This window comes from Myxocyprinus asiaticus, chromosome 35, assembly GCF_019703515.2.
Source record: "Myxocyprinus asiaticus isolate MX2 ecotype Aquarium Trade chromosome 35, UBuf_Myxa_2, whole genome shotgun sequence".
Taxonomy (NCBI): domain Eukaryota; kingdom Metazoa; phylum Chordata; class Actinopteri; order Cypriniformes; family Catostomidae; genus Myxocyprinus; species Myxocyprinus asiaticus.
In genome coordinates, this window is record NC_059378.1 from 2,211,288 (window position 1) to 2,228,650 (window position 17,363).

At 39.2% G+C, this 17,363-nt stretch overlaps 1 protein-coding gene across 1 annotated transcript in view; it reads right to left on the bottom strand.

Moving 5' to 3' along the window:
• Positions 1–17,363, bottom strand: part of diaph3 (diaphanous-related formin 3) — a 484,493-nt gene that overhangs the window by 70,860 nt on the left and 396,270 nt on the right. Inside the window, 2 exon segments of the mRNA XM_051672192.1 lie at positions 9,765–9,827; positions 12,307–12,402. Of these exon segments, the coding sequence (XP_051528152.1) occupies positions 9,765–9,827; positions 12,307–12,402 (159 nt within the window).

A 17,363-nucleotide genomic window follows, 5' to 3' on the forward strand; every position in this document is an offset into this window, starting at 1 on the left:
TCCAAACACAAGTGGTCACAGGAGACGCTTTTATGTGACCAGGTGTAAACAGCGATGTGTCTCGTAAACCATGAGGTAAAATGTATTAAAATACTTTCCTTGCTCCTTACGACCCAGTACCGGGCCATGGAAGAGTTGCAACCGGATCACAAGAACGTTCTGGGAATAATTTCTGTGCAGCACTGATATACGCCACTGTATTATTTGTTGTGTGCTTTGCCCTTTAAGAGGCACTATCCAAAAGTACATAAAAGACACGATTTTAGAAAACATTGGTTCCACTCTTCCAATAACCAATGTTGACATGAGTGTGAAACTAACGAACAACCCCCTCGGTGCAAAAAAGGTTGGAGACCCCTGCCTTAAACAGGGTATCTGCAGGCTCGAAGGAATGAAATAAGACTTTTTAAGGCCAACTTTAAAAATTTAAGACCACTTTCACAATAAAAAAAAAAAAACATTAATTCATTAGCTGGTAAATACAAAACCACTGAGGCTACTTGAATGTATCTGGACATGTTTTGTTTTTATATATATATATATTATTGTGCATTTATGTGTTAATGAGTTAATACAACATTAAAACTCTAAATGAAATCATTAAGAATGCATGCAGCCTAAAGTATGTAGCCTATATTGTGACCCTTCACTTTAGTCACTTGCTTTCTAGCCAGACATGACGCATTAGAACAATGCTTTGGCAACGTCACCATTTATGTCAAACACGGAAGTGGTGGCAAAAACCATGTGCAAAAAATAACATTTTATTGGATTACGTTGTTGAAAAATTATTCCGAGGGCTCTCGTTGACTGCTGTGGCTTCAAGATCATCAACAGATCTGACTGGACTGAGATCGTTTCAACTCACAACTTTGCAGCATAAATTTATAGCAAACATGATTACATGTTTGTTATTAACTCATATCATTATAGTAATTGTATCACTAAGAACATGTTTGTATTTATGATGGTTTTGTGTCATACTTTCATTTAATCCTCTGATCTGTCAAATCTAACACAACAGTCAGCAGGCTTTCTGCCATCACTTACTTCGCATGCGCTGACATTTTTGTAAATAAGAGGATTGGTCTATAGACCTTATTCACAGTAGCGCCATGTTTGAATTTTAATGGGAATGGAAACGAGGCTGTGAGGGATAGACTTACAGTCTCTTCAAAGGCATGCACGGTATAAATCTGTAAAAGCTCCAATATCCCATCTGATTTTAAACAACTCATGTTGTCTGGAGTTATTTGTCAACTGAGTGTCCTTTAAAAGATATTTTTTCAATGTTTTGTACACAGAATGATTCAAAAACACTTTAAACTGCAGTACATCTCATCGAAGAGACTGTACATCTATCCTGCACAGTCTTGTTGTCATTGTCATTAAATATCAAAGATACCGCTGCTGTGAATAAGGTCTAGCATGTGCTGAATAACATTTATATCTTTTTTTTCTTGGCAGATACCTTTAACAGGTAGTTAATGGGCAGTTCATTTAAAAACGTAATTTCTGTCATCACTGCTCACCCTTAAGTCTGAAAGAATTTTTCTCTGCCATGGAACTAAAAAAAGGAGATGTCAAGCAAAACGTTTAGTCTCAGTCACCATTCACTGTCACTGCATCTTGTTTTTCATTCAGTGTAAGTGAATGGTGACTGAAACTCCCTAATATCTCCTTTTGATATCCACTGAAATAAGAAAGTCATATAGGTTTGCAACAGCATGAAGGTAAGTGATGATAATTTAAATTTTTGAGTGAAATATCTGAAATATCAGTTACCTTAAAAATGGCTGTTTAAAGCTGACAAGATGTATTGAAAATGTTATCAGATTAAATTATGAAAGAAAAAGCGAGGGAGAGACGCTGTGCTGCTGTTTTCCCCGATTGGTCTGAATAACTCGCAGCATCATGCAGCTTGCTCTGTCTTGTCTGTCCATGCGCTGTCAGTGTCCTCTTTGCTCCGCGACGTTATCACTGCATGAGAAAAAGGACGTGTGGCGTGAGAGCGTGAGAACAGTGTCAATTACGTTGGCAGCCCTAGATCTAGAGAGATGGAGATGAGAGATATAACAGGTGTAACTCTGCAGCGGAGTAGTTCTGTTAGCTTTACAATTATTGTCAAAGGTATAGTGTAAAATAAGGAAGCGCAACGATTTGAAAGGCGTCAAAAAACCACTCCAGCCTTGCGCGCTTGCAAATTGTAACGCTGACAGCTTTGTCGATTATAAGCAGGAGCGACAGTGTTAGATACGCAAAATAACGCCATTTGCATTTCGGATTAATGGGTTTATGAAGGTTTATACATGTGTAACATCGTAAGTTCAGTAAAAATGCACTTCCCTGTGCGTGCTCACACTAAACTCAAGCGTCAGCTGCTAAATGACGGATGCACCAGAGAGAGAGCGAGAGATGTTTTTACTCGTGCAGATTCTGCTGTTTTAAGCGTCTCCTCTATTCACGCCGCAAAATTTAAGACCTCAGCAAACGAAATTTAACGACTTCTTGTAATTTAAGACTTTTTTGGTCTTAAATTTTAAAAAGTACATTTAAGACTTTAAGACTTTTTAAGGACCTGTGGATACCTTGCTTAAAGGACTAGTTCACCCAAAAAATAAATTTCAGTCATTGTTTACTCGCCCCTGTGTTGTTATAACACTATATGACTTTATCTTTTTCTCAACACAAAGGGAGAAATTGTGAAATGTTGTGCTCAGTGATGTCATACAATGGCAGTTTATGGTGACCACCTCTTCAAGCTTCAAAAGAATGCAAAAGTATAATTCAGAAGTCTAATAAATTATTCATGAGACTCATGATTGTTATGAAAGCATACGATAAGGTTTGGTGAGAAACAAACTGAAATCTAATGTATTATTTAGTGAAAATGTTCACTGACCGTTGATCTCATGTGCGCGTTCATGAGTCTGCACACCAGCTTTAGAGCTTTTTGCACAAGAGCAACAGTTGTTATGCAGCACGTGCGAGCGCGAGATGGGGCGTTCAAGTGAAAACTCGTTATGTTTTGCTTCAACATGACCACCAGCGATATTAACAACAGAAAACACAACATAGCTTCACACAAACCAGAGAACAGAACTTACATGTCTGAAGAGTTTGTAGTGGAAGAATAGATGCATTTCAATGCCCAGTCCTTAATCAAAAAGTGTGATGGAGGAGACTGACGGTAGCGCCGCTCCCTATACGCAGATTACGCAGTCTGCGTAGGCCACAAACTCCCTAGGGGAGGCATAATCTTACCCGAGGGGGGCAAACTCCACCGGCTGCCCTTATTTGCACATTATACCAAATTCAAGGACCCAAAAGCAGTCGCAGAACACAGACAATTACCTCACGCTCGCACCACGCATCGCATTTTGGTCCAGTGCCAGTTCATAGCATACAGGGTTACCGGGTGCAACGCCAGATATAGAAACCAAGCGATCCACAGAATGTCCCTTTGTTCATTGCAGCATCTTAACATAGAAAGTATTACTTTTCTGTGTGCCGTTTGGTGTCTGAGTAGGACACAGTATGACTGTAGCTATCTCCAGCCCCATCTCTCTGTTTGATGGAGGACTCCATTGAAATGCAACTATTCTTCCACTACAAACTCTTCAGACATGTAAGTTCTGTTCTCTGGTTTGTGTGAAGCTATGTTGTGTTTTCTGTTGTTAATATCGCTGGTGGTCCTGTTGAAGCGAAACAAAATGAGTTTTCGCTTGAACGCCCCATCTCGCGCTTGCTGTGTAACTACCGTTGCTCTCGTGCAAAAAGCTCTAAAGCTGGTGTGCAGACTCACGAATGCATCGGAGATCAACGGTCAGTGAATATTTTCACTAAATAATACATTAGATTTCAGTTTGTTTCTCACCAAATCTTATCGTATGCTTTCATAACAATCATGAGTCTCATGAATAATTTATTATACTTCTGAATTATACTTTTGTGTTCTTTTGAAGCTTGAAGAGGTGGTCACCATAAACTGCCATTGTATGATATCACTGAGCACAACATTTCTTCACAATTTCTCCCTTTGTGTTGAGAAAAAGAAAGAAAGTCATATAGGGTTATAACAACACAGGGGTGAGTAAACAATGACTGAATTTATATTTTTGGGTGAATTAATCCTTTAAATACAAGCAAGAGTACACACTATATCAATCAAAGTAAAATATTTTTCACAGATACACAGTAAATAAGTTTTCTTAGTTACTCCATTTGACCTAAGCAAAATGTGCATTAATCTCCCTCTGTACTCATACTCATTGATCCTATTGCTAATGGTCTGTGAACTAAGTTGTATCTGGTAATTCTCATTGAAGTGTGAGGCAATCCTTTCTTGCCTGTTTCTCTTTTATCATGTTCAATCTGCTGATTGTCTTTCTGGGTCTGCCTGTGCACTTTCTGTTCTCATTCACGAGTCCTGCAACTTTTTTTTTGCAATATACCAAACTGTAGAGGATGGAATATTTAGGTTTTTTTTCAGCTGATCTGTCGAGAGCACCTATGAAGAAAATGTCAGTTCATTGATGTTCTAGTGTGGATGAACTGAAAGCTTTGGTGGGTAAAACCTGGAGGAAACTTTCACCACCGCTTTTACAGAAACTTGTTGATTCTATGCCCAGACGTTGTCAAGAAGTTCTGCGGACGAACAGATTGCAAAGTAAAAACTAAAACACTTGAACTTGTAATCATTATCAATTGTCCAAATAAGTTTGTCTTAATTTTAAACCACATATCTGTTGTTTTATAATTCAAAACATAAGCTTTTTTTGTTGTTTTTAAATGCTTTGCTTGAAAGGTGTGCTGATGTTATCTTTCTTTACAATAAATGCACATTTGTTTGATATTTTGTTTTCAAATGCAAAGGAATTCATGCATTTTTAAGTTCATCTTAAGCATCCAAGTACATTTTGGGGCCACTGTATATATGCAGTACATATAAAAAGAAAGTCCTGAGGGTCTAAAGGGGTCTTTTCTATTTTATGTTTTTTTTTGGTCACATGAAAACAAAACGGCTAACTACATGTCGTTACACCACCTGACTTTGATTGGTGGACAACTTGTTTTTCTAAAATGAATAATATTTTAAAACAAAACAGTTTCATTATTTCTTTAAATAAATAATACAAAAATATTATTCCAAACTACCTATGCCAACGTATTATAAATTATTATTATTATTTTTTAAGCTTTTCATTAGACATTTATTTATTTATTTATGGTCTCTGGACGGTTAAACCAACATGTTTGACTAAGTGCTAGAAAAACTAAATCAGAAAACTCTTTAAGGCATTGAAGTTGAGCTCCCCTTGCAAAGGATGTTCCAAAAAATGGTGGTCGAAACAAGAGAAGATTACAAAAAGAGTATAAAAATACATGTATTGATACAACAAAGAATCAATAACAATAGTTCAATATAACAACAATGACATATTTTAGCCAATCTTTGTATGTGCTGTGTATGTTTATAGTTGTTATCACGATGTTAGCTGAGTGACATGCTAACTTGAGTCTCGTGTGCACTTTACGTGAGATGGGCTACTTATGTGGATTACATGCACTAATGAAGCATCGTTTAGGAAAGTGGATCCCTATGTAGGCAATGGTCAGCGAGGTAGCTCGCAAGGTTTTGGAACCGAACTACTGTCTCCTCTCCAGAGAGAGACAAACTCATCACCCACCTCTGTGCAAATAACACGCCTTTAAGTTGAAGCCTGGAGGCACCAATGGGACGGACTCCACCACTGTGTGTATAACACTGAAGAGTTTTATTTAAAAAGCAGATGGAGCAGCTGAAATGAAGATGAATGGGACAGAAGCCTGGTGTGAGATGAGAACTAATTAGTCTGGTCAACAGCGGGGCTTGTTGAGCTGCAGAGGCCTGCACAAGCCCGGGGCTCCATTAGCCTACCCCGGGATGAAACACAGGGACAAGTGCAGCAGTGGCCTGCCCCATGGCTAGAGGAGTGTGGTAGGGGAGGGTGCCACTCTTGATGTCCCAAAATGCCCTATGTCCTTCATTGCGTTTTTGCTGAGGGGGTTAAATGTTAGCTGGAACTGCAGCAGTCTTACTTATGATAGATTGCATCAAGACGAGAGCACACAAACACACTCGGCTCTCTATTCAACAAATCTCTCTCTCTCCTCCATTCACTCACTCTTTTCTCCACACTACAATCTAATTTGAGATAAGTCGTAACAGAACACCAGTGGGAGCGAGAGCAGACTTTATCAGTGCTCTGGGTGGGTGTGGGAGGAGATCTTGGAGTAATTGTATTCCTGCATGCTTGCAGGGACTCCTATTAAAACCAATAACTGCTAATGGGGTTACAGCTTAATTTAAGTGCCTTGATAACGGTTATGAAGAAAACCTTTGACAAGACAGCGTGTCTGTTTATCTTATGTAGCTAATGCATATAAAAATGATCACTACTGTAGACAACAGTGGGAAACACTAAACTCTAATATATTGGATCTTAAAATCTGCAGCTGAGAGGTAAAACGAGGTCATCTAATAGCAAACATCGTTTCTGACAGGTTTACAAGTTTATGTGAAAGCTTGTAAGGATGGAAGTTTCTCATCAGATCTAGATGCACCAGACAAGAGCAGATGATTTCGTTTTCATCTTCGTTGCCATTACGATATAACACCATAAACCCTAAAATGACTGTAAAACAACTTTACAGCTCAAATAATACACAAAATTTAATGTATGTGCTTTTACAAAATTATAAGCTTCACATTTCCACCTTAACACCCACCAATAATTGGCCCCCGTTTACCTCCATTGTAGATGCTGCACTGTAACCTCGATTTTTGCCTTTTTTTTTTTTAACTCGTGTTGTGTTAGTTTGTGCGAACACCTTTTAACCCACTAAATATCTCTCTTTTTTTTTAATGCATTAGATCTTTTTGTCAACTTTTTAGTAATTATGACAGGTTTTGTACTTCATCTTTGAACATATTAACATTTTTATATATATATATACACACACTATATTGCCAAAAGTATTCGCTCACCCATCCAAATAATTGAATTCAGGTGTTCCAATCACTTCCATGGCCACAGGTGTATAAAATGAAGCACCTAGGCATGCAGACTGCTTCTACAAACATTTGTGAAAGAATGGGCCGCTCTCAGGAGCTCAGTGAATTCCAGCGTGGTACTGTGATAGGATGCCACCTGTGCAACAAGTCCAGTCGTGACATTTCCTCACTACTAAATATTCCACAGTCAACTGTCAGTGGTATTATAACAAAGTGGAAGCGATTGGGAATGACAGCAACTCAGCCACGAAGTGGTAGGCCACGTAAAATGACAGAGCGGGGTCAGCGGATGCTGAGGCGCATAGTGCGCAGAGGTCGGCAACTTTCTGCAGAATCAATCGCTACAGACCTCCAAAGTTCATGTGGCCTTCAGATTAGCTCAAGAACAGTGCGTAGAGAGCTTCATGGAATGGGTTTCCATGGCCGAGCAGCTGCATCCAAGCCATACATCACCAAGTGCAATGCAAAGCGTCGGATGCAGTGGTGTAAAGCACGCCGCCACTGGACTCTAGAGCAGTGGAGACGCGTTCTCTGGAGTGACAAATCACGCTTCTCCATCTGGCAATCTGATGGACGAGTCTGGGTTTGGCGGTTGCCAGGAGAACGGTACTTGTCTGACTGCATTGTGCCAACTGTGAAGTTTGGTGGAGGGGGGATTATGGTGTGGGGTTGTTTTTCAGGAGCTGGGCTTGGCCCCTTAGTTCCAGTGAAAGGAACTCTGAATGCTTCAGCATACCAAGAGATTTTGGACAATTCCATGCTCCCAACTTTGTGGGAACAGTTTGGGGATGGCCCCTTCCTGTTCCAACATGACTGCGCACCAGTGCACAAAGCAAGGTCCATAAAGACATGGATGAGCGAGTTTGGTGTGGAAGAACTTGACTGGCCTGCACAGAGTCCTGACCTCAACCCGATAGAGCACCTTTGGGATGAATTAGAGCGAAGACTGCGAGCCAGGCCTTCTCGTCCAACATCAGTGTCTGACCTCACAAATGCGCTTCTGGAAGAATGGTCAAACATTCCCATAAACACACTCCTAAACCTTGTGGAAAGCCTTCCCAGAAGAGTTGAAGCTGTTATAGCTGCAAAGGGTGGGCCGACGTCATATTAAACCCTATGGATTAAGAATGGGATGTCACTTAAGTTCATATGCGTCTAAAGGCAGATGAGCGAATACTTTTGGCGCGTGCGTGCATGCGTTCTGATATATGGTGGTAGCTCAGCAGTTAAGGCTCTGGGCTACTGATCAGAAGGTCGGGGGTTCAAGCCCCAGCACCGCCAAGATGCCACTGTTGGGCCCTTGAGCAAGGCCCTTGACCCTATCTGCTCCAGGGGTGCTGTATCATGGCTGACCCTGCACTCTGACCCCAGCTATATGTGGGGGGAAAAAAAAAAAAAAAAAAAAAAAAAGAAGAATTTCACTGTATATGTGCAAATGTATAATGTGTGATAAATAAAATTAAATTATATATAAAATAAAAAGTTGTCTAGGTCAAAATGACTGGAATGCAACATAAGGAGTGACAAGTTTAAATTATATTTTGTGGTAATCAGCACTATACCACAAATTCAGCTGATTAATCTTAACTAGTATTGAACCCAAAATATTCATGTTTAAGGAGTAACTGCAGAACATGATGCAGTTTTGTGACTGGGCCTTGTCATGACAACAGGACAACAACAAAAGAGAATAATGAGTGAAAAATCTTCTTCAGCAAAAAACATGTCCAGGGATTTCAGGCATTCGTTCAGTTTGGCTTGAAATGTGACATTCACGGGACACAGCAAGTTCCTAGATGATACATTAACATCTGGCGGTAACAGCAGCTAAAGCGAGTGCATGACATTGATTATAACCTTGCTGTCTCTGACACTTGCATCAAAACGTCCAATCAAATCCAGACAAGATTTAAGAGCTGTAAGCAACACAATTGGCTGAAATGACAAAACAACATACAAGCCAACAGAAGAGACAGAGACATGCAGTGAAAGGACACAAGAGGAAATTAGCCACTCCGGAAGAGAGATGGCAAGATTTGGCCAGTTTCCAAACAGAAAAAAGTTGGGTTTTGGGTTGGAGAAAAACCGTCCCAACTTGGTCTTAAATGAGGAACTGATAACATCATTGGCCAGAGGTTAGACTGAAGCAAAACAAAACTACACTGCAAAAATTAAAACTAAAATAAAAATTAGACTTCTTCCAATTTTTAAAAACTAGATTACTGCTCATCTATTTTTGTCAGGCTGCACAGCACATTCAGCTACTTAAGGCAGCTACTTAAGGCATACAGCTTCTGAACCTATATCACTAGTTATAACACCTGCTGCATTTTTGACCAGCAGTTTAGAAGCAGTCGTACCATGGCAGGTGAAAACCTCTTTCTGCTATAGCTTGCCTTTTGTTGTTGTTTTTAAAGCTGAGGCTTTGAGGCACTGTTATGAGTCATTCAAATAGGCAGTTGGCCTCATCAATGATCAATAGTGGGTATAAGATAGGAAAAAGAAAAAAAAAAAAAATCAATAAAAAAAAAGGGATACATGATTGAGACAGGGCAACACAGACATTAACCCCAATCAGAAAAGACACTCAGGGCATAGATCAGGGTTAGTGAATGATATTAATGCTGCTAATAGCGAAGAGAGAGGAGGCAAGCAAATAGTGGAGAGAGATGTTTCGTTTCTCTCACTCTTGTAATTCAGATTTTACCGTGGTTGCAGTCTTTTAGAACAGCTCTTTGTGGACTCAGGCTGAGCCGGTGAGGTGGTTCATCTGTGGAATTGGGACACGGGACAAGAGTGAGAGTCGCTCTAATACAGGAACACACTTAGTCTCCATACGCCCTAGCGTGAAGACATTTCTTGAGATTTCTTGCAGCATTTAGCAGGGCTTTCTGATTGGCTGGGTCAATTTGTTGGGCTCTGCTGACAGCACACTGATTTCTATTGAAAGTGGTCAGCTGCATTACACTCCATTGGTGTGCCGATAGTGGGGGGTTGATTTTGTGCTGATTTCTATACAGGAAGGCTTTTCAAATTAAAATTAGATGTCCCTAAAGGGATAGTTCACCCAAAATGAAAATTCTGTCATCATTTACTCACCCTAATGCTGTTCCAAACCCTTACAACTAGTGATGTCAAAAGAACCGTTATTTCGGTATCAAGTCGATATTAAAATAAAAAAGATATAACGATACCAGTGTTTCTACAGTACTGGCATTACTGAGCACCGACTCAATTCGGTACCTGCGTGCCCTCTGACTGACAGGCGGCTGCTTACAAATGCTCACAAGCTCATTTGAATACTCCTTTTACACCGAAATGGACAATTAATCCATTTAAAATTGTGATATGTCCTAGTGTGATTATTAAACTGCAAATGGATGTGATTTCACTCATAGATTGCATAAGCTGTGTATCAAATGTTTTGCAAATAATCTTTGAGTTATTTGTTTCATTAGGAATAAGTTTTCACCTAATTAATTAACAGAGAAACAGTAATTTATCTTTCATAAGGCAATAGTCTGCTACATCCAATTCAATCACTTTCATCTTTCCATCCTATGCACATTATTTACCTATTCATTTATTTGATCTTTTAGCATACTAGTACCACTTTGTAGTTAGTTAGTTATTCTTGATTATCTGTTTTTGTAAATAAAACTCATTTTATTACAACTGTTGATGATACAGAAGAGCTCTAAAGGGTTAGGTTGCTCTCGAATCCTTCAGATTATTCAGATGACCAACTCCCTCCAATTTACACATTTGTAATTTATTGAATGGTCCATTTGGATCATTTTTATATTGTTACGGTGAAACTCGTTAGTTGGTGCCCCGAGGATGGAGGGAGGGGCCGTCTGATATTAATAATCACAAACGCATACACCTTAAGTGAAGTGTGATCATAAATCACCACATACTTTGGTGTTTTGTGTGAGGCCCAGTTCATTTTAATTGGTGCCAGAGTGATTCTCACTGCAAAAAAATAAAAAATTTCATTTATTATTTTCATTGAAATTTAACATTTTAATAGGCTAAAGGAGTGTTCAATAGCATATTACCTATTTTTGCTGTGGTATCGAAATTGGTATCGAGAATTGCTAAATTTATTGGTATCGGTACCGACTACTGAAATTTTGGTATTGTGACTACACTGCTTACAGCTTTCTTCTGTGGAAAACAAAATGAGCAGAATGATTAATCAGTCACCATTCACATTCTAGGACTAACAAACTTCCAAACATCTTTTGTTTTCCACAAAAGAAAGAAAGTCTTACAGGTTTGGAACAACATGAGGGTGAGTAAATGCAATGATATACATTTTTGGGTGAATGTTTGAGTGTGTCCAGCAACTAAGTTGTATATACTATACTGATTTCATCCATTCACTAGAGTCTAAAACCTAGCGTCTGTTAGAAAGAAAATGTATTCTGAAGTCAGCTGTGTAGAATTCATAACATGAACAGTGGAGAAGACGACTCTTCCTTATCTCACCCCTCAATGTGCTCGATGACCTTTGGTGCTTCAGGCTGCTAAATACAATATTACAAATATTGCACATATATTGCAGTGGCCAGAAAAAGTATTTGGATGCTTAAATCACACTTAAAAATGTATGAAGTCTTTGGATTATATAACAAAATATCAAACAAAGAATCATTATATATATACATATATATATATATATATATATATATATATATATATATATATATATATATATATAGAGAGAGAGAGAGAGAGAGAGAGAGAGAGAGAGAGAGAGAGAGAGAGAGAGAGAGAGAGAGAGAGAGAGAGAGAGACCTGTTGTTCAACATAAAGACTTGGTGGTTGTTAGCGGAACATGTTGCTAGTTAATATGCTGAACTTCACCTGTGGTTACTCAGCTAGGACACCTGTGTGACTTCATACATCCAATAAAACTAATCGAGCAAAAATGATGTGAAGTGAAGAGAGGTGGAGGTCTGAAAAAAGCTGTAGCAGCATTTGGTTTGATTTTTTTATCTACATTATTTCAATGAAATACACACATTTAAGTGTGACTTAAGTGTCCAAATACTTTTTGGGGCCACTGAACTTACAGTTTTGTTTCAATTGTATGAGAAATGAAAGGATAAACAGAAAGAATGGATGAATAAGAAGAATCAAAAGACACAGATATCTAAAAAGGAAGTGCAGACTCAATGAGTTAGATGTGGAACATGAGAGATGATGGAGGGATGTGACTGGAGGCGTATGACGAGACTCACCTCGGGGTCTGGGCGCTCTTTTCCTGCGGTCTCTGAAAGCGGCTCCAGACTGCAGAGCCTCCAGCAGACAATCCATCACACCGGTCTCATCGTTCTCTACAGGGGAGAGAAAAGGAAAAAAACATTAGGATGTGGAGGGTTATTCCTCTACCGTGTCACTTTAACCGGCCTTAAGGGTCTCAGCAGGAATGCCGGCGAGATTAGAGCTGAGGTCTGTGGGCAGTATATCACGGCGTAGATTTGGACGATTTGAGAGGCAGACGGGCGCTTAACTCCTCTATACATCTCCTGTGCACCTCTAAACAAATCTAATGCCGCTTTGTAGTGTTTGTAGGGCCAACTGTAAAAACAACTGAGTGGTGGAGGCTATTAACCCCAGGTCAGATGGACCCCAGAGACATGAAGGAGCCTGTGGGAGTCATGGCAGTTGGGAGGAGACATTACTGAGAAACATAACCCCATCACATATACACTCACACTGCTGAGCAGCTTTAAGAAAGTGCCACAGTACACACACAAACAAACACATTGACGGAGAATAAATCAGGCTGGCAAGAAAGTGTGGTTTTCAGCAGGTTTGGAGAGAACGGCTTGTGTGAGAGAACGACTGTTGAGTGTTGAAATCGTGGACTGGAGAGCGTAGGTAAGCACTAAGGGCCCTGTCACGATAACCTACAAATATTAATCTTTACACTGACACAGCAGACACACACTAAAAAACTAATCAAAAGCCATGTGAGTGTGTGTGTGCTTGCTTACACTGCAAAAGTGCCAAGACTTCCACACTGTACCGCAATAGACTGCAACACCGATCAGTTTAGAATTAAACCAGAAGTGATTATTTGTCACCTGACTATAATGATATCATTTCATGTGAAGGTTATCTGCATGTTGGCTACAGAACATTGCAGAGTTGGATCACTGAACTTGTGGTCTTGAGACTTCGAGACCATTTCTCTGTAGTCCAGTGCTGTGGCCGCATACGGCAGATTTCCATTGGCTGCTCACCGTCTGACTTCAGATTTTAATCGTGGAACATTATATAAACAAGATGCCCTATATAGTCAGCTCTAAAATATCAAATATGTTTTATATCCTCAGACTAAATGGAATAATTTCACTATCTGTCCAATTTGGTGACATTTTTATTTTACTCCAGATTAACCAAATCCTCTACATTTTACATCAGGGTGTCCTGACGTGCTCAAACATGTCGTTAATCTTACGACTCTAGCCTTTTTTTTACACATGCAACCAGGTAAATCACAGGAAAAGAGTTGGGTTGCCTTTACTAGTAAATGTACCACATGTGCTATTCACACATGCAATGACTTTCCGTCTTTTTCCGTGTTGCTAGTACCATTCACACATCAGCACCAAATGCCGTTAAACTCTGTGACATCATTTGCCGGAAATGTCACTTGCGTGGCTGTGCCGGAAATGTAGGCTTCTTGTTTGAAAACATGGCCGGGTATTATTTTGTATCTGAATTCTGAATATCGGTAATGTTGGTGATATTTAACATTTTTTGCCAAATGTTTACATTTATCCAGTTGCTTGAGATACAACGAAATCACTAAATTCTGTCGCTAGCATCCGAAGGCGGAGACGCCATCTGCAGCTGAAAAGCACAGTAATGTGTATGTATCACCACAAAGGGGACTGCGCGTTCCCGAAGGAGTCTGGTGATTTTATCGTACGTAACCGAATCACTTACTGTTCCTTTAAGCTGTCGGAAAATGCAGAAGTGCTCTGGTTTCCCTATCTAGTCAATGTGTTGACATTTGTCTTACTTCAGAATCACACGTGTTACGGTGCGGTGTAAATTTGACATCTCCGTCAGACCTTTCTTACGTCAGCGTGTCCTCGTTACGAACTGAAAATGGTAATCTTATGGCTTTGTTCACACGTACCCTTAATATGGACATTTATAGGTAATGATACAACTTCTCATTAAGGGAACTAGCTATTGCTAAATTTATCTTTATTTTTGAACGGGTTGTGTTCACAGATAGCCTCTAAACTTAAAATTGAAGTTTATTTTCTGGAAAAGGCTGTTTGTGTGAAAGCAACTATTGATGAATGTTCAAAATGGCCAAATTTTAACTGTCAAAAAAAAAATCTGCTTTAAGATAGACAGACAGAGCAACAGTCTATCAATCTATTTGATAAATTATGTGACTACGTATGTGGCAGTCTGTCTGACTATCTATCTAGCTGGCTGTTTGTCTTACTGCAATGTCTGTATAACCATCAAACTCACAACTTTTAAAACTAGTTTGAACTTTCAGACGAGGCCATCAAAGTTTGTATTGACAAACCTTACCCATCGAGTGTTAATGTTGCGCAACAACCGATAACTTTGATTGCTGAGTGTTTAAAATGAACACTTTCTGGAAGAAATTGAGCATTTTGGTCTATTTTAGTTCATTAGAATCGACAGCCTGGTTTTAACACTGACAGGCCTTAGTCTGGATCTAGCCCTCAAGGGGTCTTGTCTTGGTCCATGTCTCGGTCTTAAGGGTCTGGGTCTAGGAGTTTCTAGCTTTGACTCCAACTCTTGTACAAAGCCATGGGAAGCAGATGATCGGAATGAAGCTCTTCATGTTATTACTTAAATATTCAGCAATCTGGCAGGAGATCTGTATAAAGAAGTGTTTTTATGTGTGAAACACTTGAAAGACTCACAGCTCTTACAGCAAACACACACACACACACACACACACACACACACACACACACACACACACACACACACACACACACACACACACACTGCTGATTTTACTTAGTAGAGGTCTTTTCTCTCTTTACTGTATCTGTGATTCAGACATTTTTTAAATATCAACTCTCTAACGTTTCTTTGCGGATATGCCATTGTCATGGATATTGCCCTCTGTAGAAGCCAGGCAGACTCAGTTATATACACTGATAATATAGTGAGGCCATTTTCAATCAGCAGCTATTGTCTGTGTAAGGGATGGATGGAGAGAGAGAAAGGGAAAGAGAGAATGAGGACGTAAATTGTGGGTAACTGAGGAGAAGGTGTAGTTCTTTCCTACAGATTGCTGTCAGTATTTCAGATGGGCTAGCTGGCCAACAATGGAAACTATCAGTGCAGAGAAAGCACAGAACTGCTGACCTTTACTAGCCAAGCTTCAATCAGAAACAAAGAGCGTACGTTTGTGATAAAGTAGAGAGTATGTCTGAGAGAGCAATCGCTTTCCATCAGTCTCTCTCAGAAACACAGGGCTTTGCATAATTCTTCATTCTATTTTGTAATTAATTATAAGTACTGCTTTAAAATGATCATGGTGTGACATTGCTGTATGCTAGCAAATATGCTTATCAAAAAAGGGTTTTTTATTTTATTTAGAGCCTCCATTGGAAGAAATAGCAGCTGTAAGTCTTTTGCTGTGAAAATGTATTGGCTGCATTACAGTTAATAATTTTTTTTTTTTTTTTATTATAAAATTTTAATTAAAACAATGATTTTTTGGGGGGTTGTTAATGTTACTAGGATGACACCTGAACATCCTGAGCCTTTCAAATAGTCCCAGAAGATCTCAATAGACAAGACCACAATAGGAGATTTTATGCTCTTGAATCACTCCAGTGTTAATTTGGCCTTGCGTTTGGGACCATTGTTTGGGGAAAAAGGATTTTCTCCAAAGCTTCATTTTTGGCAGTCTGAAACCAGCTATCTTGCATTATTTTCCTGTATTTTATATCATCCATTCTTCTATTTCCACAAGATGCCCAGGCCATACTGTGGATATGGTGGGGATTTCTTTTGTTGTTGTTGAATTGGCCAACACTAAATTTGTCCTACACACAGCGCTTTGAATTTTGCCTAAAATGGCTCTATGTTGGTCTTATCTGAGCATGAAATTTTGTATCACACTGCAACTGCATCACTTTTATGCTTTTTGGCAAACTCCAGATGTGCTGTGACATGGCTTCTTTTGTGTCATACACTGGCCAGAGCTCTTGATATGTTGACTATTGCACCTTCACTACATACTCGGCTACAAAACTCTGTGGCTCCTTCAAAGTGTTTGTTGGCCTCTCTGTAGCTTCCCTGACAAATGTCCTTCTTGTTTGTGCAGAAATGCTGAGGAACAACCCTCTCTAGGCAGTGTATGGGTGGTTTGATATATACAGTAGCTTCCACTCCCTAATTACAGGACCAGCAGTGACCACTGGGGCATTCAAACACTTGCAGTTTTGTACACTTTCCCTAGATTCACTATACACTACACACACACACACACACACACACACACACACACACACACACACACACACACACACACACACACACACAGAGTATATGGTGCCGCCCAGCGTGTCCAGGAATGAAATAAAATTATGTAATCTCATTACGGTGTTTATTTTGAGCTGTAAACGCGATGAATTATGCATAATAATGCGATATAAGGTAATAATAATACAATAGAGTCAAATGAATAATAAATGTTCGTTCATCACAGCTGCTTTTTCATAAAAAAATAAAAAATAAAAAAAAGCCGTTAAGGAATTAGAGTCTAATAATGGAGGCAAAGCAAAACAACAAAACTACAATTTGCCACATATCGTTTTGTTTATAAATACATATTAAAATAACAAACAGTTAGGTTGTCATAATTTTTCACCTTGGCTCTTTATTTTTATGACTATCTTCTCAGATATTTCTCAGGGTAGGTTAATTTTTAAAAATCTATTTCTACATAACAACATACCCAAAAGTCTTACAAAAATAAATAAATAAGCTTCAAAATATTTCTTGCCCAGGACATAAAAAAACAAAAACAACAATTCATTCAATACATGTAGACCTTTTTTGTCAACATGCCACAATAGCAAGGCATATGGTCACATTATATGGGGCAAGTTGTCACAATGGAACTTGCCACTAAACCGAAGGTGGAGGTGTCATGTGAATATTGGGGGATGACGAGGGAATGTCTCCCGAACATCACAACCACCAAAATAAAAATCTACACCTTTCTTTAAATCTACGCCTGCTTTACAGCCTATTATTGGCTTTTCCGCAA